The sequence below is a fragment of the Nesoenas mayeri genome (genome assembly GCF_963082525.1).
Source record: "Nesoenas mayeri genome assembly, chromosome: 14".
Classification (NCBI taxonomy): Eukaryota; Metazoa; Chordata; class Aves; order Columbiformes; family Columbidae; genus Nesoenas; species Nesoenas mayeri.
Genome location: NC_137556.1, coordinates 10289913 through 10314272, shown reverse-complemented (window position 1 = coordinate 10314272; position 24360 = coordinate 10289913). Strand labels below are relative to the sequence as shown.

General features: G+C 41.1%; 1 protein-coding gene across 1 annotated transcript; it reads right to left on the bottom strand.

The window, feature by feature from the left end:
* Positions 1–2530: 2530 nt before the first annotated feature.
* PPP2CA (protein phosphatase 2 catalytic subunit alpha) lies at positions 2531–18838 on the bottom strand. The gene is made up of 7 exons (XM_080352997.1): positions 18522–18838; positions 7034–7243; positions 6354–6527; positions 6085–6174; positions 5457–5618; positions 4577–4695; positions 2531–3822 (listed from the first exon to the last, which is right to left on the bottom strand). The coding sequence occupies exons 1-7, from the start codon at positions 18621–18623 to the stop codon at positions 3750–3752; spliced, it is 930 nt and encodes a 309-aa protein (XP_080209123.1). The 5' UTR covers positions 18624–18838; the 3' UTR covers positions 2531–3749.
* Between the last annotated feature and the right edge of the window lie 5522 nt (positions 18839–24360).

Here is a 24360-nt window from a genome sequence, read left to right as displayed (position 1 = left end):
CACAGCTCCTCGACAGCAGGAATTGCGCCACAGTGTTAGTAAGGAAATGAGGATGAAGGGATGAGGGGAAAAAGAGATGAATGTGTTTATCGAACCACAGAAAAAGGCCCCAAATAAACCTAGCACTTGCATAACAGTTTTGTATTGTACATGAGGAAATCCTTCACCTTTAAGATTTCAGGCTGAATTTTTAAATTGCCAAAGCAAAGACTTTGTCTCAGGCTCTTAATGCACAATTACTTCATAAAAATTACTTCCAGTGTTTACTGCTATCGCAAGAGGAAAAAAAAAAAGCCCTCAGGTGGAATGGGGGAAGCACAGATCAGCGGCTATCAGTAACTCTGGGAAATCTCTAACATTTCCAGATGGATTTTTGATACTAACCAGACTGAAACCTGGGCAGATGAATTGTCAAAGCTTTCCTCAGCAATACATATGCTCACCTCATTTTCCCCAAGGCAGAATTTACTCTGTCATCATCCACACACACAGGGAAGAGGGGTGACCAGCTCTGTCTGTCTTCACTCGCCCATGTGTCAAGTATCCTCCCAGGGCACTGTCAGATCTAAAAAGAGGTAACACTGCCCAAGCACTTGAAGCAGGGAGACAAAACATGTGTGCAATGTCAGCAGCTGGAAACAATCTGGCGTGGGCACAAGCTGAGGAACACACGCAGTGATGTACCTTGGAGAAAACGTCTGTCACACACACGGAGCTCCTTGTCTGTCCCCGAGGGAGCCATTCCCCAGGGCTCTGCTGCCCAGCAGGTGATGGGCAGAGGCGGCCGTAGAGGGAACAGGGTGAGAAACAGACTGAGGAAAGGTGTAAAACCACTTGAAGAAAATAAAACACACCTGGCAAATCTCTACACTTCAAATCCATCCCATCTTTCTATTCAAACCAAAGTTACTGAATGTTTTCCTGCGTAGGAGTGAAATTTCATCTTTTTTGAGTTAATGCCCCCTCAGTTCAGAAGGGCAACGCTCCACAAATGAAGGGTGCTTACTTCAGTCTGATACGCACATACAGCTAAACGGCCAAAGGACAGGACATCAGTTAGTGTGATTTAAGTAAAATGCAATGTGGGACGGCTAACCGTCTCCCATCTCTCCAACAATAACAGAATTCTACTGAGTCTATCCAAATTCTGAGAAACAAAAGAAAAATTGGCTGGTTCACGCAAAAATGCCAAGTTTCATTCACAACTGCCTTCAGACAAGTCAAACCCCAGTGCCAGCACTCCTCACTGACCGCTGCTGCTAACTATCCTGCTGGAAAAAAATAATCAACAAATCAAAAAACAAAGAAAGCAAACAACCCATTGAACTACCACAATATGGATTTTCAAGCTACTCCTATTTCATGGAATTCACCAGTATTTGTAGTGAAGAAGGCAACAGACACCGATCGCCGAATCAAGTGCAAATCCTAGTTATGCTCGTTTCCCTGCAGCTGGTGTCAGTCTGAAATGAAGGAAGTTTTGCTCAGGTGAACTTTAAACAGCCACCAATAAAGCAGTCAGCAATTATTTCTACTTTAAGTTTTCCTTCTTCCTCTTGAATCTTCCAAACATGCTATTAGTTGCTTACTGCTGCTTGTGGCCAATCTCCACCAGTGACCTTTTTTTTGCTCACAAGGCAATATTGTCAACGATACTTCAAACAGCCAGTCACAGCACAATAACAGGGGGAAAGTGCACAAACTGGAGTGACCTTCAACATTTTTTGTTGACTTCTCTTACAACTGCTTGCATCTGTGTACATAAACTGAAGAAATGAACTGGCTGCCCCCCCCACGAGCATGAGATGAGTCACAGCAATTAAAGTAACAGGGAAAAGAGAAAATAGGACAAAGTCGTTACTCTTGAAGGAATGGTGTCAATTAAGGCACAAAGTTCTATCTACAAAAACATTTACAGAGAAATGCAAGTGAAAGGAATTTGAAGTGAACTACACTCTGCAGCAAAGGATTTTTTTTAATAGTGATCAAAGCAAAACTTCCCTATATACTAAAAAAGCATGCTTCAAATGCGCTTATTTTTAGTACACGCTTCTTCCTGCAAGAGTTCAAACTGCAGAAGCTGAGTGCTCTCCAGAAACCACTTAGAACCCAACCTACAGGACACATCAGAGTTATTGCTGAAGCAAAAGCAATCACTTGAGTCTTCCGGAAAAGGGCTGAGGTAATGCTTGGTGAAATGCAGCACCTTCTTTGCAAGTTAGAGAATTCAGCAGCCCTGCAGCAGAAAAGCAAGAAGGCCCCCAAAAGTGTGTCTGAGACCAGGTCTCCAGGTAAATTGGACATCTGGAAAATTTCTAAATTTTCCCTTTGAAACAAGCAATGTGAAAAAGAAAATATTTTATGTTGTTGCAGAGCCTACACTGTTCCCAGGGAATTTAAAGTCTCTTAAACAATATGAAGAGTTCTCTATTAAAACCACAGCCAAGCACATTTCTTTTTAAGATAGGCCAAATAAGTTCCAAGCACAAGCTTTAAGAAGGCATAAAATTTGAATTTGTTTCGAATTAAATAATCAAATGAAGATGCAAATTATGAAAATTATTAGTAGAAAGATTTTAGCAAAAATTAACATACACACTACATTTTTTTTTTTAGAATGGGAGGTTAGGCAATACATGTAGTACTAAATTTCAAGTTATTTCCCTTTAATATTTAGAAAACTGATTTTATTATTATTCAGAAAATGATTTTAAGTATTAGCACCTACATTGTAAAGAACTCAGATTTACACTTGAAAAAAGCCACGCTAAATCACTTAAGTTATCCTATATTCTTCCATTTTTGAATATTTCAGTAGAGCACCGAGAGGGAACGCAGCAACACGTCAGTCATAAGCGAGCTCCGTTCTCAGCTCCTGACATCAATGACCAGGCACCTCCCTGGGACAGAGTTCAACAGGTCAGAGTTTTACAGCAGACTCAAATCACCTCAGGTTTAGTTATTTAAGGTGGGAACTTCTATGCATGTTTATAAAAACCCATCCATCTACATGTTAGTTTACTAAACCACAGTTGACCTGAGATGCAATCAGGATTTGACATTTTTCCATACTTAGTTCACAAGTTTATTATGAAAAACACTGCAGCTCTGTCCTGCAGTAACATTGTTTTACAGAAAAAAACAGTTCTGTTCAAAGTAATTCACTATCCTCGGACAAATACAAGGGACAATATGGTGGGGCAGAGAGTGGAGGAGGGAACTAAGTGCAGACAAAAAAAAAAAAAAAAAAAAAAAATCAAGACAATTAAATTAAACAGTATTCCCTGAAAATAAAACAAACAGTTTCAGAACAAATATGAGGCCTTGGTACTTATTTTAAAAATGTTCTTTAAGCTCCAATGATTGTTTGCTGCTACCCTTATCTACAGTCATGCTGAATAAAGCTATAGCTAAATGGAAAGTTAAATGTATTCACGAGGTGTTAATGTCTACATCTTATTATTTGCAGTCTCTCAGAGAAAGCAAAAGTAACTACAAATAGCGCTATGCCAGAAACTGGTTTCTTGACCAACAATGTTGCTTCAGCATGCAATGAACTGGTTCATTCTAAAGTGGTCACAGTTGTTGACGACAAGAGGCTTTGTATTTGAATATGGCACGTCTTTTGGTCCATGTGAAAACAAGTTTGAATGTTAAATATTTTCTGACACTTTGGAGTTACTGTTGCTCTTCCCATTTTCTTTAGGTCAACATGGTTCATGGCAATACTGTACAGGTCTAAAATCTCTTTACAGGAAGTAGTCTGGGGTGCGACGAGTAACATGCGGTTCACCTCTACGCGGTGCTGGATCAAACTGCAAACTGAAAAGCACAGGTATTAATGAAACCGCAAGAGTTCACTTGACATCCAGGTATGTTTTATATGTGAATTACAGTCTTAACACAGGCTAAGTCTTTTCAAGTTTTTTCAAACAATTAAAAGTCTTCTGGAACAAGCATTCAACTTCAACTCTTTCTATTAGTACGTATTTATAATCCCTATATTTTAAACTCCTCTTATGATTACTACTATAGACTGGAGAGAAATGAATCTTAGCTCTAAGAGTCATAAACTGGTCAAACATTAGTGTACAACTAGGAAGTTCAAAAGGGGCAGTTTACACAATGTCTTTGCCTTAGTTACTAAGAAAGTTGCTGTTAAGATCATTAATGAGAAACCTCATTAAAAAAAAAAAAAAGCTGACATCCTAACATCTGAAAAATTCCAAGATTCCACAAGTCTCTTGGCCTAGATAGTAGGGCATGGCATCAGATGTGACAGAGTACTCCTACTCTCAAATCACACACCTCTATAGTATTTCATTTAACTCATTCTATAAACCAAAATTGAGGAGTCTCACTTTAATCTAACAGAGAAGAGATGCCAACAACAACAGTTCTCGATACTTGACATGTGGTTAACCCAACAATTCCACACTCACTTCACCTCCCAAAAGCGTGTAAGAGAAAACCTAAGAGAAGACACTTAAATATTGTGTTAAGGTGTAGGTTATCTTGCTACAGCAACTATCTTAAAACCATGGGCAACATAAATCTCATTTTTAAGCATACTTACAAGGAGTATTTTAGAGTATCATCAAGTTCCATAATTGCAGCCTGGTTGCCACAACGGTAGCAATAGTTTGGAGCACTGAAAATTGTTACTACATTCCGATCATGGCACCAGTTGTACCCCTGGAGAAAACAAAACAAAAGTTTATTTTTTGTAACCCATATAACCATCTGACTACTAAGATGAAATTTTAACACCCAAAATCCTAGGTGGCATACGCAGTGTCATTTTAAATAAGATTAAGGCAGTCTCTTTGTCTTCTCAAGAGAAAATGGGTAAAAAGGAATTTTGGCCTCCATATGTTGCTTCTTACTAGTAAGCATGAGCTAAACGTATTAAAAAAAAGTAAGAATTCTCCATAGTATTAACATTAAAAAATTAAGACACCAATTCTGAAGTACACAACATATTCTGAATCTTTAGCTGTGATCACTAAAACCAGAATCCAGACATACATTTGTAAATCTTAACTGCAAGGGATACCTAGAGACTAAGAACAAAGACACGTATCCAAGGTAAAAAGGACAAAGAATCTTTTTTCAAGGCACGCATATTTCTGTGCATTTTCTTATCAAGGGACTCAGCACTTACGTTTAAGAACCATTTTATCTACATAGAAATGCAATACCACATCTGCTACTGAAGTCTGGTTTGGGAAGTTACTGTAAATTTTCAGGAAAAAAGGCCAAAATAAAGGTTACTCCACTGTCAAATTGAGATTCCTTTAGTAGTAGCACACAAACACTGTCAATAAGTTTTTGGGAGACTTTCAGATGGATCATCAGTTGTGACAGCAGCATATGCACATCTCTGAGACACAGAAGATGTTATTAATGCACCAATTACCAATCAAGAGTTAAAACACACCAGCTGCCCTGCTTACCTCCATTACCAACTGATGAGCTCTTGAAACCAACGTAAGGCCATTAGCATGGTTAAAGGTTTCTGAAATATCCTGTCCAAATGTATAACCTGCGCCTCGAGGAGAAATTCCCCAGCCACCACGATCATCTGGATCTGACCATAGCAAGTCACACATTGGACCCTGTAAGCGATTTTGGAGACATTTCAGAAATTGAGTGTAAAAAAAACCCAACATATACATCCTGCACAACTTGTTGCAGCATCTCTTGAAGATCTAAATAAACCCCACAACCAACTACAACAGCTAGTACAGTTAACATAGGAAATACTATCAAGAACTTAATCTGAATGAAGAATCTTCATAGAAATAGTTCTCACCTCTGAGATCATTAAGTGATAATACCTGTTGAGATTCTAGGCACACTAAAAATGTTTCTTACTTTAGGCAAGAACACGCCCCTTCATTTTCCTTAAAAAAACCCAAACACCACAAAACAAAAACACCCACACGCCTAGTACAGGAAGAGAGCCGCTTTCATATTGCTAAGTCACTTTGAATTTCATTTTCAGCCTGTGTACTCAAATACCCAACATATGCTGAATCATGAAACACCTCCCATGAGTTCAGAAAACAGTTTTTCAAGTACCTCATGGGGAACTTCCTGCAAGCGATCAAGTGCTCTGATGTGATCCAGTGTATCTATTGATGGGGAGAGGCCACCATGTAGACAGAAAATCTGGAAGAGTTAGACGCATGAAGCTTACGTTAATTGTATCAGTACAAACAATTATAACTGTTTAGTATAAATTATTAGGAGAAAGTCTGCAAGAGAGTCCTTAAAGGCTGAGAGCTGATAGAATATACAGCGTTATCAGCTCCCTTTAAAATTAATAACATTTAACATTGTCAACGTACCTGGCCATCCACCAAGGCAGTTAGAGGAAGGTAATCAAAAAGGTCTGTAAAGTATTTCCAAACATTTGCATTTCCGTATTTTCTTAAACATTCATCATAGAAACCATATACTTGTGTGATTTGCCTGCTTTCATGGTTCCCTCGAAGAATTGTGATACGTTCACGGTAACGGACCTAAACACAACAGTTCATTTTAGAGGCACCAAAATATACACTTTTTCCCAAAAAAACAGAAGTAGCCTCCCCCATCATACATCAATAAAGCAATCAAAGCCATATTCCTTTTAAAGGCGAATATTCTGTTCCAACCTTTGAGAAAAGAAGGAATAATTCATTCAAATCTTCAGCTGCCAAATACTTTGAGATAAATTCTAGATTTTATTAATTGTTACTAGTGGACGCCACTACCCCTGTGCATTTAGCTGATGCCTTTAAGCAAATTCTTAAAGATTGCTACTTAGGCAAGTAAAAAAATAAAATAAATACAGCACTCATTTTAGAAAAAGTTATCCAGGCTTGCACCTCAATGTTAACATTTTTTTTCAGAAGTATCTCAGAAAACTGAGACAGCCAAAATTTCAGTTTTCATATATATAAAACCAATGTAGTGCAATAAAGTGCAGTCAGGATAGTAATTATATATGATTTTTACAGAAAGAACAGTACATCTGAGAAGTTACCTTTAGAGCTACAAGCAATGTGACTGTTTCGACTGAATAATAGCCTCTGTCAACATAGTCCCCCATAAACAAATAGTTTGTATCTGGTGATTTGCCTCCAATTCTGAAAAGTTCCATGAGGTCATGAAATTGTCCATGGACATCTCCACAGACTGTGACTGGACATCGCACTTCTTGTACATTAGATTCTTTTGTCAAAATTTCTTTAGCCTGTAAAACAAAACACAAAGAAATGGTGAGTTTCTCTGTGAAGAGCCATTTTGTTCAAAGCATGCTTGACAACTTCCAGCTTCTCCTGCCTGCTCTGTCAACTCGTCCTTTCCTTGTCTGCAGCACTAGAACAGAACTAACATCCAGTGGTACCAGCAACTGCACAGCAGGTGGATTATCCGCACAAGCTTTCTGAGCAAGTTTTGTGTTTGTGTGTCCACAAGTAACACTGAGTTGTGTTTTTATAAGGCAAAGCAGAGAAACAGATCTTTGTCAGCATCACTTTTTTTCCACAAAACTGTTTGTATTAAAGTTGCAAATAAATGCAATTCATATGAAGGAGCACAAGCTAAATACAGCATCAGAAAGGTAATTTTGAAATAATGCAAGAATTTAACTTTCTCAACCCTAACCTGATACCTAAGGCAGCATACTCATTTGGGTGGCGGGAGGGGAAGGGTGTTCTGTTAAACAGAAGCATTTTGAGACACTACAAAAAAATTAATCATTTGAAGAGCATTAGATTTTAAAAGGTTAGGGAAAAAACATTTAAAGTTACAATCTGAACAATATATTAAATACTGGGTACTGACATGAGCCAGTCTACTAAGAAACATGCTGCTGTATCCAATTCTCCACCCTATTCATGAAGCCATTAGCTGGACAGTGACACCTCCACCCCCAAAGTGGTCTCACTGTTCCTGCACACGGTCCAGGCTAACCACCACAGTCACCACTTCAAACAAGGAAAGTGCTAGCAACACTTAGTTTAATGATGAAGATTCATGAAATTCAACATTTCATTCAAGACTGGAAGGAAACTCAACAACACGGTCATGGTTAAGCACCCTGCACAACACAGAGTTTTAGATATTACAGAATGAGCAACAGAGTTAAATCACTGCAGACATATTTATATCAAAAGTAGATCTCATATGACAGTTTCCAGTCTTTCCATGCCTAGTACTAAAGAGAGGTAGGTCATTGCTGGCTTGTGGCAGACGCTAAAAGTGTAGATTTATTTTCAGACAGCCTGACTTAAGTTAATTTTAATGCAATGACACTCACCGGATGTTTTTAAGGTGTTTTAGCAGCCTCAGTCTCTTCTAATGTGTTGCTACCTTCAGGAGCATTAGCAATCTTAATTCTCCTTTTTACACAGAATATTACAGATACTAATAGTGCTTCAATATTAAAAAAGCTACTCTTAAATTAGAATGCTTTCTACTGTCATAGTTTCATAACACACTGGAAGCATAGCACAAAGAATGCAGCATTCATTTTTCATCAAAGGTATGCAATGTTTATGCTGGCTGAGATTAAAATGGCATAGTTTTCAACAACAGAGTTGTTGCTTCCTCAGTTTTTGAAATATTAAACCACTCAGATATGCACATGACCAAACACGTGGGTAAGTCAGACAGCTCATCTGATGGAAAAAGACTGTTCCAGGTCAACTTGCAAACAGCAATCTCTATTTAAATCCTGCAGTGGAGGAATGCTGGTGTAGGGATTTCAGTATTTACACGTTCTGAAACAAGCTATATGAAATACTGCCTCATGAACTGCTTAGCTCATTTACAGTCTTATCATGTCCCACATACTGAAGTGCTTCAGTAGTATACTTCCCTCTACAAAAGAGCTTCAGCAGAGCTTAAAGTGGAGAAAAGTAACACCCTGGATAACAAGCTAACCAACAAGTGGTCCATCACCTATATCCCAAATCTCCACATTGAATTAATTCCTATAAGAGGGTAAAGCAGAAAATGGTTTAATACACCATAACATCACAAAACCACAAGTTGGTAAGACAACAGTACATGTTATATTACAATTTCACAATTCAAATTTCATGGGACTTAAGCTACCACTAATCTTACTGAAGTACATGTGACCCTGACCTTGTCCTGGACCACACACTGCCCTGCAAAGCCTCCTCTGCTTCCATTCCCTCTTTACTGACCCTTTCTCCAAGATACACGATGATGCTACTTGCTCAACCATATCACATAACTCCCTCCCTGTCCATCTCCATCCATCTTCCTCCCAACACACTTCCCAGCAGCATCTCCTGCATGTCCTCCCAGCAAGGAACAGCGGAGCATTTCAGCAGCTTTCAGTGCAAGAACAAGTTATCCCCCGGTCAAACTGCCAATGAGAGAGAATGAAGGAGGAGACACACACCTGACTTCGTGTGCTTCAAAACCCAGTGACCTATTGCCGAGAAGGATCATAGTGCAATACCTTTGCAGTATTTTGACACTAACATTTTGAAATACCCAGGTTTCTTCGCCTATCACCAGGATAAACAATTATGCAATCCTGAAAGTTTTTTCTTGAACACTTAGTGCTTTTATTTATCAGTCTTTTTAATTTCTTAACAATTCAAGACATCCATGAGCTTCTGTATGTGTTCAAACCTCATTAAGTACCCACACCACAGGAAGTTTAACTTGTGATGGTATTCTACAATTTTAAAAAGATTAATAAACTTAAGCAAAAAAATGAACATCAACAGCATACTACATTGCAATTAAAAGATGCTGCCTCTGAAGCAGCTCAGCTTTTTTTTCAGCCCTACACACTCTCGGATTTCAAAACCACGTGCAAATGGATATAGATTAAGATTGAAAAGAATCCATTATTTCAAACTGACAAATGCTAATTTTACAGCCACATACCAATAAAGTCTAACACAGAAAAAGAAATGTAACCGTACAACATAATTGCACAAGAAGAGCACAAGTAAAATGCTGTCATAAACAACAAGTGATGAGATGGAAAGTCACGTATTTTACTTAGAGCAATCTCAAAGTTCAAACTATAAGCACATATCAAACACACTTCAGCTTAGTCATAGTGACTGCAATTCCTTCCTACTTGATAACTGAAATATTGGCTTACTCATCTGTTTCACTGGAAAGATGCAACTTGTACAAACCCAAAACACCCAAAAGATGACAAGAATAAAACCAATACTGGTTTAACCACACAAGAAAATATCCATTTTTCACTTTACTGTAAAGCAAGTAGCACTGCATAAAAATACAACCTAGTATTCAAGAATTAAAACATTCCTGGATTGCTGTACATCTAAATGGCTGAACAGTAAAGCACTGTTTTGTTGCCTTTGTTTACAAAGAACATCATCTATGCAAAACATTGTTCTTAAAACACAAATATTAGCTTCATTGTTTAAAGACAATGCAAGACCCAAGTGTAAACTCTGCATTTTAAAATGAACAGTCAGGGATAAGAATTAAAAAAAAAAACAAAAACAAAAACTGTATGACCATAAAAGTTACTACCATATGATTTTCAGATCTTCACAATTTTATTTAATGAGATGCAAGGGAATAACCTATTTCCCATGTTCCCTGCATGCACTTTTATCCTACATGCCACAGATTAAGGCTGAGAGTCAAGTGCCATAAAGGCTATAATCAATCCACTTCAAACTCGGCTTACACTGAGGAGAAGCAAGTTTCTCTCATGAAGTATATCATCGGTCTTGCCTCAGAAGATTCATTTCAAGCAGTTCAATTCTGAAAAATCCTCTAAATTCATCTGTAATCAAATTCATGTGGGTTTCCACAACATATCAGCTATTTCTCAATTACATCTACACCTTGCTAGGTCTCTACATTCTAGCAGGAGCTCCGACAGCTCAGACCAAAATATCTACCCTGAAAAACTCTGGGACACATCAGAAAAAAAAAAATTTAAAATGTAGTAGACATTACTGTGGCCTTGTAGAAGAATGCTTGAAACTGCTGCAGAGCAGCAAACCAGTGCTATAAAGCACTTGTTAGAAGATTACCACTAACTCAAGTAAAGGAAATACAACCATTATTTTAATTAGACAACATAGCTCCCAAGTCTTGGCTGCAGTCAGTATTGTGTCATTCTTGGCAGATCAGAATTCATAACTGCAACCCACCATGTTGTCTAGTAAAGTGTGTGCTGAGAAATATCAACTGTAACCAATGTAAAAAAAGGTATTTGTAGTTGCCACAAAGATATTTTGATGAGATCGAAGACTTCAACCACACCCATAATTTCCTGTCGTCAAGATGCACAGGATGTGACTAAAGGCACAATGATCAGCTAATTGGGATGAATACTGGTTTTAGCTGGCCAAACATCGTGGCCTGGAAGAGATTCCAGTTCCAAGCAAAGTCATCCACTACAGTCAGCAAATCTTCTGCAGAATGAATCCATTTGTTTCCTTCAAGAATTTCTCCCCCCATCCCTTAATTGCAGAGAAAAGACAAAAAATGGACTCCCCCTTTTCAGAGCCAAAGGCATTTTCATTCACTGTCTGACATTTAAAACAAGAGAAACGAGGCCTCCAATATCACCCTTCTGCGAACTATGACAGCAGTCAGACTACATATGACACAAATGGGAAACCAATTTTTGCTGAACTTCACAATTCATATAATTAAAATACAAAGTTCCTGTTGACATTTCATTATAGTTAGTATTCCAAAGTAAGTAATAACAGGAGTTCCATTCACACGGAAGCCGCCACAACTCCAAAATTTCCTTTTCCCAGGATTGAAACAGAAGATAACCAATCTGCTCTCTCTTTGGTTTTGTGACTAGCCCCTATACCTCCGTTTCTAACCTTGTTCACTGCCAGCAATATTGGATTTTTAAAACTCAGCAGAGGAACACAAGGCATACCTGGTCAAAGAGTCACAGCACAGCTCCTCAGAACACGTGTCACACTGTGGTCAACACATTCACAGCCCTTAATTTTCTTGGGATTGGGCAAATAGAACTAACAAACGCACTCAAAAGATTTATTTTAATTTGAAGTGCACAAAATGAAAAGTTTAGTAGCTTACCTATCCATTACTATTTGCCAGTGAACCAAGAACAAACAAGTAACTCACAAAAAAAAAAAGCATAAAACACAATCAGCTTTGTATTTCATAACACACACCAAAGTATCAACAACTGCTCCCTTCCTCTTTCAGCAATGTGTATTTGGTTAGAAGAGAGACCAGTTAAACACAAGGTATTAGGCAACCAGAAGATGAATCCGAATGTCAACCCTTCATACAAGATTAAATGAGACAACCACCTTCCCTTTTTTTCTCCTGTAAAATCTAGAAGCTCTACAAGAAAGCATGCAGGCGGTTAACTTTTCCCAAATTACCCTCTGTTCCCTTGTACTACAAAAGAATGACTGACACCACTCTCTCAGCCTCAATAGTCCCCTAAACTTAAATTTGGAAAAATCATTAGCGGTCTTACATATTCCGTGTAACTGAAAGTGTTCTTTCCCTCACGCTTGAGGGAAAGAAAAGGGAACTACTATTTAAATATCAGTAGTTGGCAAGACCAGATGGAAAATGAGGATAGGAAGGGGCTCCTCTAAAAGAACTCAGTGTCATTATTTCACATCATGCAAAACATCTTGGCGCCTTTAACTTTGAATTAAAAGAAGAAGAAAGTCTAGAAAAATATATTTTTTTAAAAAAGGGAGGCCAAATAGCTCAGGACGTCCAGACACCTTCCTTTCCACATGGCAGTTCCAAGAAACACAGTGACAGTAGCGATGCATGAAGCTGACCACTTGCACAGAGATAGAATTCAGCCCAATCTGCAGGTGCAAATTGAATTCATTTTGTATTACACAAGTTGTTAAAAAAATAAATAGGCTAAACCTATTCCCAAACTAGCTGTGGAAGGTGGACTTGCAAATAAAAAGTTTTAAACTCTTCTGCTGCAATAACTCCACCCACAGGTAGGCATGGTGATGTTAAAGGTCCAGTCAGGACACTGATGGGAGCCTGGGATACCTGCATGTGTCAAACTCAAGAAATGTACTTCAAAACCAACTAGCAAGTAAGTAACACCTATACTAGAATGTATTTTCAATATACTCAGCAGAAATCCTGAGCAGTTGAACTCCAGTATGCATTCTTTAGCTAGGAATAAAATGGTTTTCCAGCTTAACATACTGCCTCAAGAAAAGGAACTGAGGACAACAACTGCATTACTGCCCACAGGTGTAGTGGTTAAGGGTCCCTAAGGGAGGATGGAATTTCAGTCCCTGCTCCATTTATCCCTTTGCCCATCTTTATGTGCAAGGTCTCCTCAACTGCTGCCAGACAGGTCAGGTTATTGCAGCTGCAGAGCAGCATCAGAGCTGAGGAGCCAACAGCCTCACCACAGGGAGCAGGTTTGGAGCAGGACATTGATCTACAGCCTCCTCCACGTCCTGAGCCTTACATTGGGAGAATTCAAGTAGGAACTTGCTGTGACTTATGAGTGCTTAGTTCTCTTAAACTATGCCCAAAATAACTTCTAAACTAGCACAAAAATATATTTCACTCCCATTTGATCACAACTAGTGTTGTAATTAAAAACAAAAAAAAAAAAACAGGCCAGCACAACTCAATTTTACACTATTTCCTAGAACAAAACAAAAAAAAAAAAGCTGCTGATGCTGCAAGAGTTGGCACATAGACTAAATCCTCAGAGGCACATCAAAGTGTTACGAGTATCATAAGGACTAGGTGAGAAGGCTGGCAAGGTTGACACTTCAAATGGCTTTTGTGTAAAGAGACAATTTCCATTTTATATTACCAACCATCACAAAAAAAAAAAAAAAAAAGAAAAATCAGCCCACACAACACACAGAACATTGGGAGTAAAAGGATCTTTTCTGTGGAAGTGTTCCAGAATAATCTACAATACAATTATCAGTTCACAGGTTTCCTTGTTAGTGAATCCAGAAGCCAATGCAGTAGCACAGAGGAACCGAGATCTGTGGTTCAAGACCCACATTGTTCTTCTGTCAGGGGTAGAGGTGGAAGGACATAGGACTTGTTCAATGAACAGCCCACCACATGGAAACTCTCACTAGCTAGGAATTCTGTTGAGGTGGGTTTTTCAGTTGTTTTACAGCAAGTTCAGACAGGAACACTGATTTTTACAATCACCTTAGTTTGAAGAATAGTTATATATGATGGTTACATGTAAAGATATGGGAACACAAAAGCTAGCTAATGGAAAAGCCTTCGCAAACACAGCTGGAGACAATTTAAAACATTCTCATCTGGTCAAAAATAATCAGCTAAGAAAGCTAACTCCCCAGCAGCAGATGAGGTAGGAGGGAACATGCGCCTCTCTCTGAAGAAAGAAGCGGGCAGCAACAGCTTAAAACACAGCAGTGAGATTCACAAAACTTGCTAGTTCTATGCATTAGGGGAACTGAACTTTGATTTGGCGGGGGAGGTTGACCCAAAAGAAAGCTCCATCAGTTACACAGTGCCTGCCCGAATTAAGGCACTTAAAATAAGCTGCACCAGTTCAAGCAGCTCACATGGCTCCAGTGGGTACATGGATGTTTGGTCAGTTCTCATCTGCAATCAGTCTCAGAAAATCTGACTTAGAAGATCTGATGATAAACAAAGGTTGGAAGTTCTACAACAGGAAAAAAATTAGAGAAATACACCATTAACAAGGTACATACCGGAGAACAGTATGGCCCAGGAACATATTTCTACTGTGAAAATTAGCACTGGTGACAAAGCAAAAAACAAATGTAACCAAGATCATTGTTACAGATCAAAAGCTGCTGGAGACAAAGCTTGAGTTAGGGTTTCCTGAATGCCTTTACCAGTATCAGCTCTTCACTTAAAGAATTCTGGATAGCAGCACTGTCTATTTGGATGTATTTTACTAGTAATTCAAGTACATTGGAAGAGAACCTTGAACATTCAACAGACCATATATGACCACATTGTCTTATTTTTCTAAAAACTGTATGCCATGTTTAAACCCACTTAATTATAGACCAGTATTTCCAGGGCAGAGACTCTGATACCTCTCCCTCCACCTGCACTACATATTTTCTGAAATAAGCAACAGAGACTCCATCCACAAATTCAACTCATTCCTTTGTGCATTTTTAGCGTCATCCCACCTTCCTGAGCAATGTACCACACCCCCATCTCCTCTAATAAAGGGCATTTATACACGACAGCAAGGAGAAAAGACCATTTTCCCTTTACCCTCAAAAATTACAGAAAAGAACAGTGCCCCAAAACAGCATCCTTTCATTCAAAATGGCCAGTGTTAAAACCTTCACCTGGCAATAAAGGACTTCCTTTCTCCTCTGTTCATGGACATTAGTCAATAACCAATTCAGTGTTAATAGGACAAATGCTGCTGACACCTAATAGTGACTATATGGTTTACATTTTAACCACTTCTTCAAAATTTCCACTTATCAGATCCTTAAGCAAAGCACACACAATTGGTCACTACGTTGATGTTAACACAAAATATATAGCACATATTAAGCCTAAAAAAATTTAACTGCCACTCAGAGGCTCCTACTTTTTCAAATTATCTGTGAAAGTATTACGTATTATTCATGGTTACAAATTATTCCGAGGCATATAATTCTGCCCAGTTACCACCATCATCACCCAGGTAACCAGGCACAACGTAAGATGCACTAAGAAAGTACCTGGGATGCACAAATGGCCACACTTAAGTTTGTAAAGAGCTGTTACATTGTTTAGATATCGATATTGAAATACAAGAGAGCCCTCAGGCTTATTCTTATTAGATAGGCACCAGTCTGCACACATGGAGCCCCAGTAGATCAAGAAATACCAGTCATGAAGATCATTCAATCGAATAGTGTTATGGGGGAAAAGCCTTTGCAAAGATTTTTATTTTTTTTTTTAACTAGCAACAATTCAACGTTGTGAAGAATGACAGTTTATATTTAGTAGGGTCTTCATCTGCCCTTTGGAACAGTACCTATATTTGCCACCATCCTTAACACATTAAGCTATTTATGGAAAAACACAACCTTTAACTGCAATTCCATCCACAAAATTACTTAAGACAACCAAAACAGTAAGCACAATTCAGTGAAATTTCTCAAAGTCAGTGCTGGAAAGATGGAAACACATGAAAGCAAATGCTGTCACTTGGCAGGAGGGCACGGAACGCAACTAATGCCCCGCTTTCATGGACAGGTCTTCCCGCTGGAGGGGACAGAGACGACTTGATGGAAAACTCGGACTTTGGGGGCCTTCCAATTCCTTGCATCAGCAACTATGCAGAAACTTCACTCTCATCAGGAAGTCCCAGTAAATCCACCTGTAGTTATCAGCACCAAATCATCTTTCCTTACCATAAACAGCCACGTGGCTGTACCCTGCAAAGTGCTGACAGCAAACCAGCCAGAGAGGGAATTTCAGCTCAAACACAGTATCACTCTACTGGGAGAAATACCACCTTTGGTCTGGAGCTGGCTCATATCCACCCAACTTGAGGCAAAAAGGTTACTGATAAATTATGTTTTTTTTCAGGTAGACATCTCTCACACTTTCTTGTGGTCTCTTGTTTCAAAAACACAGTAGTTAGACACACAACTTTCTGTAACCTTTCCTTTTCTCCAACATTATTTTGGTAATTAGCATTATACATTTATGCAGCGATACAGCTCATTTCCATTTTTCACCAGGAAAAAAAATGAAAATGTTGTCTTGCGCAATGATGACTGGGACTACAGTATCTTCCATAAGGAATTTGTAATGGTATAGCCACTGCTAAACTATGAACCCCCCCCAGTAAACCAAAAGCCTTTTGTATATTCCTCATGAATGCACCTTACAAAAGATGCCCACTCGTGCAGCATTCAGGACCCCGAACCAGCACTAGTTTAATAACAATGGCAAATAGATTACTCCCCTCTCCAACAGAGCAATACAAGGAAGAAGCTGCACTGCTGTCATTAGAGACATGCATGAAAAACAGTCAGGCAGTGACATTGCCACTTCCTTGCAATACAATTTAAAACACCCAAACTGTATCAAATGGTAACAATTTTAAGTTGTTGGAATAGTAGTCAACTAAAATCTGTACTCGAGCAAGAATCCATCTAGCCAAAACCACAGTGAGTTCTTTATTTAAAGTTCACAGACAGCCCTCTGGAAACAATTTGCTTCCAAAACAACATGCTGTAGTATTTGAAGGCAAGATGCCAAATTTAAAATATTCTAATTACTTCTCATAGCAGGTATGCAGGCTTCTTTAGAACCCAGTACACCAATAACTTCCCATGTTCCTTAAGTTCTAGCTCCCAAACAGTCCACAAATATTACTTCCTTCAGTCTAGAAATGTAAGAACACATGAAACATTCAGTACTCAAAAAAAAACCTGCTCAGCTATTAAATTTCATCCAGAACTAGAATCCAATTGGAAAATACATCTGGATGCTACTAGAACATTTTTTCCTTTAATTTCCAAAAGGCAATTTATCCTGGGCTGATTTTAAAACCTTTCTAAACTACAAATGCCTCAATCAACACAGTACTCTAACAAACAAGTCTCAACATTTCCAACCTGTCACCATAAAAATAAAGAGCTGTATGGGATCTCAACCATCTAGCCATAGTTTCTTTCATGAAACCTAGAATTTTATTCAGAGAAACCAAGTCCCAAAGCTAATCTGTCCTTCAAGTAGTTATAAATGCATCCGTGCTTACATATATTATGAAAAAAAAAAAAAAGCTTTTACATTCAAGTAGCAGCTTTTCACCCCATGTAATTTTCAACTGGTTACCATAAGCTTTTATTTTCAATGTAATAACTCACACTTTGAGGGCTGCTTTAAACATTCACCCGTGTCACGAGCGGATGTCGCGTCGCTGCAGGCAGGACCCTCCGCACCACACGGCCGGCCACCCCGGCAGCCGCGGCCACGGCCCCCCCGCCCAGCCCGGCCCGGCCGCGGCCGGTCGCGCTGAGCCTGGCCCGGGGACGGGCAGCGGGGAAGGGCCGGGGCAGCGCCGCCCAGCCAGGCCCCCCAGCCCCCGGGATGGCGGCCGCTCTCGGGGGTCTCTCCCGAGAATCCCGGCAGCGGCGCCATTTTAGGAGGCGATGAAAAGGCGGGAGGCGGGGCCAGGCTCCAGCGCAGCGAGAGGGGGCGCGGAGCCGCCCGCGGCTCGCCCGGCTCCCCTACCCCCGCCGGCGGGTCGGGCGACCGCCAGCCCCGCGGAGCCACCCAGGAGGCTCCGGCCCGTTCGCCCCGGCACCTCTTCCCACGTCCCGCCCGCAGACCCCCCGCCCACCCTGGGGAGAGACGCCTCCTCCGCCCAGCGGCACCTTCCCCGGCTCTCCGGCCGCTTCGCCTTCCCGCCGAGCGGCCGCCCCGCTCCCGCGGGCTCCCCCGCCGGGCACCGCCTCCCGCAGCGACCCGGCCCCGGCCCCCACCGCCCGCTCGCCAGCCCTCACCTTCTCGCAGAGGCTCTTCACCTGCCCCTCGGAGAGCTGCTTGCACTCGTTGAGCTGCTCCACCCACTGGTCGAGCTCCTTGGTGAACACCTTCTCCTCCATCCCGCTCTCCCCCTCCTCCTCACCGGCTGCTGCCGCACCACCCCGGAAGCCCCTACGATCTCCGCTCCCAACGGCGGCGGCCGCGACACGGCAGGACAGGCGGCGGGCGGAGAAGCGGCCCGGAGCGCTGCGAGTCGGGCGGCCGGCGCGGCGCTCTCGGCTGCTGCAGCTCTGCCGCCCGCTCCCTCGCACCAGACCGTGTAATGGCCGCCGCTCCTGACGTCACCGCCTCAGCTTCCACTACGGGGAGGGGGAGGGAGACGCCACGGGAGGCGACGGCGCGTGCGCGGTCCCTAGGCGGGGCCGCGCGCGCGCGCCGGGCTGAGGCCGGGCGGGACCAGCCCGACCGGCGGGACGGCGGAGGCGGGACGGGGCTCGGACGCGTCTGCGCCTGCGCGGCACCGCGCGGCACAAAGCGGCGAGGGCGGGCAAGGCGATGGCGCTTGCGCGGGAGGAGCGACCGGCGCATGCGCGCCAGGGTGGTGAGTGGGGCTCGGCGGCCCGGCGGGAACGGGTGCCCTGAGGTGGCTTCGCCGCTGTCTCCGTCTCTCTGGGCCTGTGGTGCGTGAAACCGGCGGTGCCGGTCAGCGCTGAGGGCTGGCGCCCTCCTCAGCGGGGCTCTGTGTGAGGGGGGCGGCGCAGCCCCGCCCGCAGCCCTGAGGCGGGAGCGAGGCCCTCTGCTCTGAGCTGGGGGGGCCCTGCTCTGGGAGGGGCCCTTGTCAGCCGCCTGGCCTGGGGGTGTCTGTCTCTCCTGCCCGGGAGAGGCCTGAGGACAGCGAGGTGGCTCCTCAGGGGGCACAGACTGGTCGGGGTGCCCGACCCGCCCAATATCTGTGGAGCGGTTGAGAAGGGGGGTTGTTGGTCATTGTTTCTTCTGGCTCTGTAGTGTTTGTGCTTTTCTTGTAGTCCTGAGTGCTGTTGTCGTGTCCCTCTGGGATCGAGGCAGTGGAGGGCACTTGCTGTGTTAGGTACTTAGAAATAAACCTCGTCAGCTCAAGCCGGAGTGTTAAATATTATCTCGCTTATGCCACCATGTAGTGCTTGGATTAAAAACTCTGTGTTGCATTTCTTTCTTTAAAACAGGAGTTCTTGGAAGACTTAGGTTTATTATGGCCTCATAAGAGAGAAGGAATAAGTCAGACATAGTATATGCTTTTAGTGAAATAACAGAACACTAATGGATCTTGGCTGCCTTAGTGTACTTGGACTCTTGCTTTCTACCTAAAGGAGATGATGTCTGTAAGATGGAGACAAATAAGATGCAATAAAAAGGAATGAAAGAAATGTGCCTCTGTGATCTAGAATGGTTTGTGTATTTTATTGCAATTGGCATTTTACATTGCTGAGGTATAAGTTAATACAAGATTTCCCTTAAATAACTTCCAAAAGTATGAAAAAATCAGTTTAAAATATTCTTTCACTTAAATGAGTCAAAATTTGGACAAAATGGACCTTGTTAAAATTATCAAATCAACAAGGACCTTTCCTAGCTAATAGATGTTAATTGTCTTGGTCAAGGTTTGCCTAATACAGAGTCTAAATTGTTAAATTCTTTGGCTACTATTGAAGCAAATTAACAATTATATGGTGAGCAAGGGGAAAAGAATGTTTGCTTTCATAGGTCAGTCTCGGTTTCTTGGTGTCATACTCTCCTAGCAGACATCAGTTTGTTTGAATGACCTCAGCTGTTTTGTTTTTCTTCCAGAATGTTTTTGCACTTTTTACATAGATTTGCATTTTCAGATGTTCTTAATTTTGTACTTAAAGTTGTAGAAGGAAAAGTGTTATTCATTGAAAAATGAGGGGTTTCAAGAATTTACTTTGTAGCACATCTTCCTTAATATTCCCAAAATACTCTTGAACAAATAAATGCAAAGAACATGAAGCAATAACATCTGTTGTGGAACTTGCCAGGCTAAAGTTTATTTTCTTTAGTAACTTTTGACCTTCTGGCATAATCAGATGTTTTAAGACCACATTTAGCTCTGTATTTTCCATAGAAATAGTGAAATTCTTGGTGAAACTCAAGTAGGTAATATCCTTGGACTTATGGTGTCAATCTTATAGTTAATTATGCCTCTGTCTACAAAAAATAACCAATTACTGTTTACTTATTTTGCCCACCATTCGGAAAAATCTGAATGTTTAATTTTGCAACTCTGTGCCTCGGTCTCAAGAGGAGCGAGTTCTTCAGCACCTTGTCGGAGTCTGACCATGATCCAGACCAAGGCGTTCTCTGTTCTGGGGTGCTGGTCGCTTGAGCCTGACAGGGAGAGGGCAGAGGTGCCCATGTCCTTTCAACATTATTCCCTCTCTGCCAGCAAAAATTAGTGTTTAAAAAACCTTGCTCTACTTGAAAAATGTGTTTCTTTGCTGCATGTGTATCCTCATCTTTATGTGGGTGTGTAAGTGGTTTGAGCTGGTGTGGGAGGGGATGCCCATGCTGGGCACTGATCTGAGTGCTCAAAACGGGGCAGGGCTGCATTGCCTGCTGCCGACTGTGTTTCTGGAATAGGAAAGATACTGTGAGAGGAGAAATAAAACCACCTTAGCAGTAGGAAACTGGGTTATTTGCTTATGAAACTACAATCAGAGTCCTGTGATGTTTTATCTAATAGGCGTGGGGAAAGCACAGCCAGTGTGGATTTGACTGGGCTCCCTACAGATGTCAATAATGATCACTGCTGTCTTTAGAACAAATGTGGTGGTTCCCAGACAACCAACCACCAGTGTGGTTGGTGCCCAGGAGCATTGTGTTGAAGTGCTCACCTCAGAAAGTAGCCCCTTTTCTATGAAAAGACTCAGTCATAGCTCTTAACTGCCAGGACAAATGCCACTTTGTAAGGGGCAGGTGATTCAGCACTCCCTGCTTGCTGCTGAAGCTGTGCCATTGCCCAGGAGAGAATTCAGGGCTTGGCTCAGGAAATTCAGGATTCAGTTACCCAGACACTCACAGAGAAGGGAAGAATTCTGGTTTCCAGTTCTAGCCCGAGCAGTAGCTCTGTATTTTATCATCATATTGTTTTGAATAGTCTACATGTGGATCAGAAGTCAGATCTTGTTCCTTCCACCTACTTAAGAGTAATGATCAATAGTTTAGAGAATCACGGTTGCTTTTGTCTTCTTTTATAGATAGTTATCTGAGCCTTCAAAGGAGAGTGAAATAATGAAAGAATACCTGCTGTGTTGCATAAGCTGGGAGTTTGTCAGTACTTCAGATATACAGTAAGATTAAACCATGAATTGTGAGATGGCAGTAATACTTTGTATTTACTATGTGAATATATGCCAGACACTTGTGTTTGTGGTTTGTAGCTAAGGAGATCGACTGGGTGCAGCAGCCACGATGAGCAGGGCAGTCCCTGCTGCTGTATGGGAGCCTGGCACTTGAGTCAGTGACAAATGTTTCGTATCTATAGCATTCCAGAAAAAGGTTAACTGTTAGGGCTGACTGCACTTCTGTTTACATGCATCAGGCTGGTAGGTTATTCAGCTTTTTTGCAAAACCATGGATAGCATCAACTAGTAACAGTCTGAAATGAATCTCAAACTCATTGACGTGTTTTAGCAATTGCAATAATCTTATCAGTTACTGCAGTGACACCAACCTTTCCATTGTAGTGAAAGGTACATCAGTGCAGATTTATGTTGTCAGGTATCGTACAACAATGTGAATGTAGTGTTGATTAAGCATTGTCGAGTAAGGAACACGTAAATAAGTTTTCTTCACACTTATCTCTCTCTGAATATTTTACTGGTTCTAAATTATCTGCTAACGTGTGTCTGAAGTGTCTGTTGCTATGGTGTTTTAATACTAAATGCAGAATGAAAAGGCTATACAATATTGTAATAATAAGTTGCCACTCTTTGATGTAGGGCTGCCTTCTTTGATTAAATACATTTTTTGTAAGCAAAGGCTATAGACACTGGTTGGTACTTCCAGTGTAGAAACCAACTGCCTTGTTGGGGAAACGAACTTATCCTGATCACACAAAGTCAGAAGTATATGTCATGTAATCACGTATTCAGATACTGGCCACTTACTGAGACAACATGTTGCATGTTTTGTGTTTTTATAGTTCCATTAAGTCAGATAAATCTTGTGATCTTTAGGAGAACGATTGCAAAAGATGGGCGAACTAGAAGAGAAGCTATTTACATTAGGTATTTGTGTTACATCAACATGAACAAATATTATTTCTGTATGTTTGACTCATTCCAAAGTCCAGATAGTGCATGACAAAATCAGTGACATCAGTAATACCACTATCAACAGAGGCCTACTCACTTTATACATTCAACTAAGTGGCTTCTGTAAAGGGTGGAATCTCATTATTAACTACCTTATATATCATAAAGCATTACTTGAAATTTGCTTGATCATAGTTCACTATGGTTCTGTGGAAAAAACAAGAAGTATACAGTCTTACTGAAAGAATTGCAAAGTAACTGTATGTATCTAATTTTCAAATCAATACAGAAAATTCATAGTGAATAATCTTTAAAAAGCCAGGAATAGAGTGCTCATTCACAAACATTAGTTTTTTAATATTTTGCAAATATTTTGTGTCCTCCTCTCTCCCTGCAAGTGTGGTACTGGAGCCCAGCCCTGTCTCTTGGGCAGGAGGCCTGTGAGGTGGGTACATCCCTGCGCTCCTGAGCACACGGCTGCCTTCGTCCTCCGTTCTGGAAATGCTATGTGTCATCCAACAGCTCTAATCTTTGGAGCACTTGACAAACACTGTCACTGCCAGGACAAATTCTGTCACTATCATGGCTAGATAGAGAAATACATCATTTCAGTACCATTGAGGAAACAGTAAAGTTACTAACTTGCCACTAACTTGCCAAACATGACAAAAGCATTTAAAGTCAAGAGGGACCCCAGTTCAATAGCTGCTTGGGCACATGCCTAAATTCCTTCCTTTTAAACAATGTAAACATCTGTGCAATGTCCTGCTAAGCTTGCATGAGGCAAGGAGACTTTCAGCTTACTGATTGCTGCTATGGTGCTCCAGTCAGCGTGGCTCATGATACAAGTACTTTCTTTGGAAAAGCTCTCCTATTGTGCAATCTTTTCCATAAGCTACATTTAAGCACAAAGCAAATTATTAATACATACAAGTAGTTGTCATGGAGATAATATGATCCAAGGTGGTTTGTTTTATTTAATAAATTACGCAAACTTGGCACATCTCACGTGCTTTGTATGGACAATTCCTACATAATATTTCCTGCGTTAGGAAAGGGATAGATATTTCTTTGCTTTTTGTGCCAGCACACTATGGAGAAACCGCTGTTTCTGGCTTTCAGATGGTTGGGTTTAGGAATTTGAAAAATGTAGGATTTGTGTTTTGTTATTTAAAATTGCAATATCTTAGCAAGGGGCTGCATTGCTCACTTCTCTGAAATCTCAAAATGCAATGTGATGGCTGAATTATGGCTAAAACCTTTGCAGGATACATTTTGTCTCCTCATCTTGGTGCATAGACTTACAGCAAAATGCAGTAACTAATCCAAAAGAAAGCAGCTGGCTAATGTAGCTGGGGAGGCTTCAGGACTGTAATGAGGATGGTTTTCCTTGGAATGAGCCTGCAATCCTACTAAATGCCTTTAAATCCAGGAGGACTAAGTGCCATACCTGCAAACTTAAGGATATTAAGCCTGATCTCTCCAAAATGGTTCTCATAACACTTCTGCTATTTAACTGCACCCTTGCAAAGTGCTGAGACTGGAG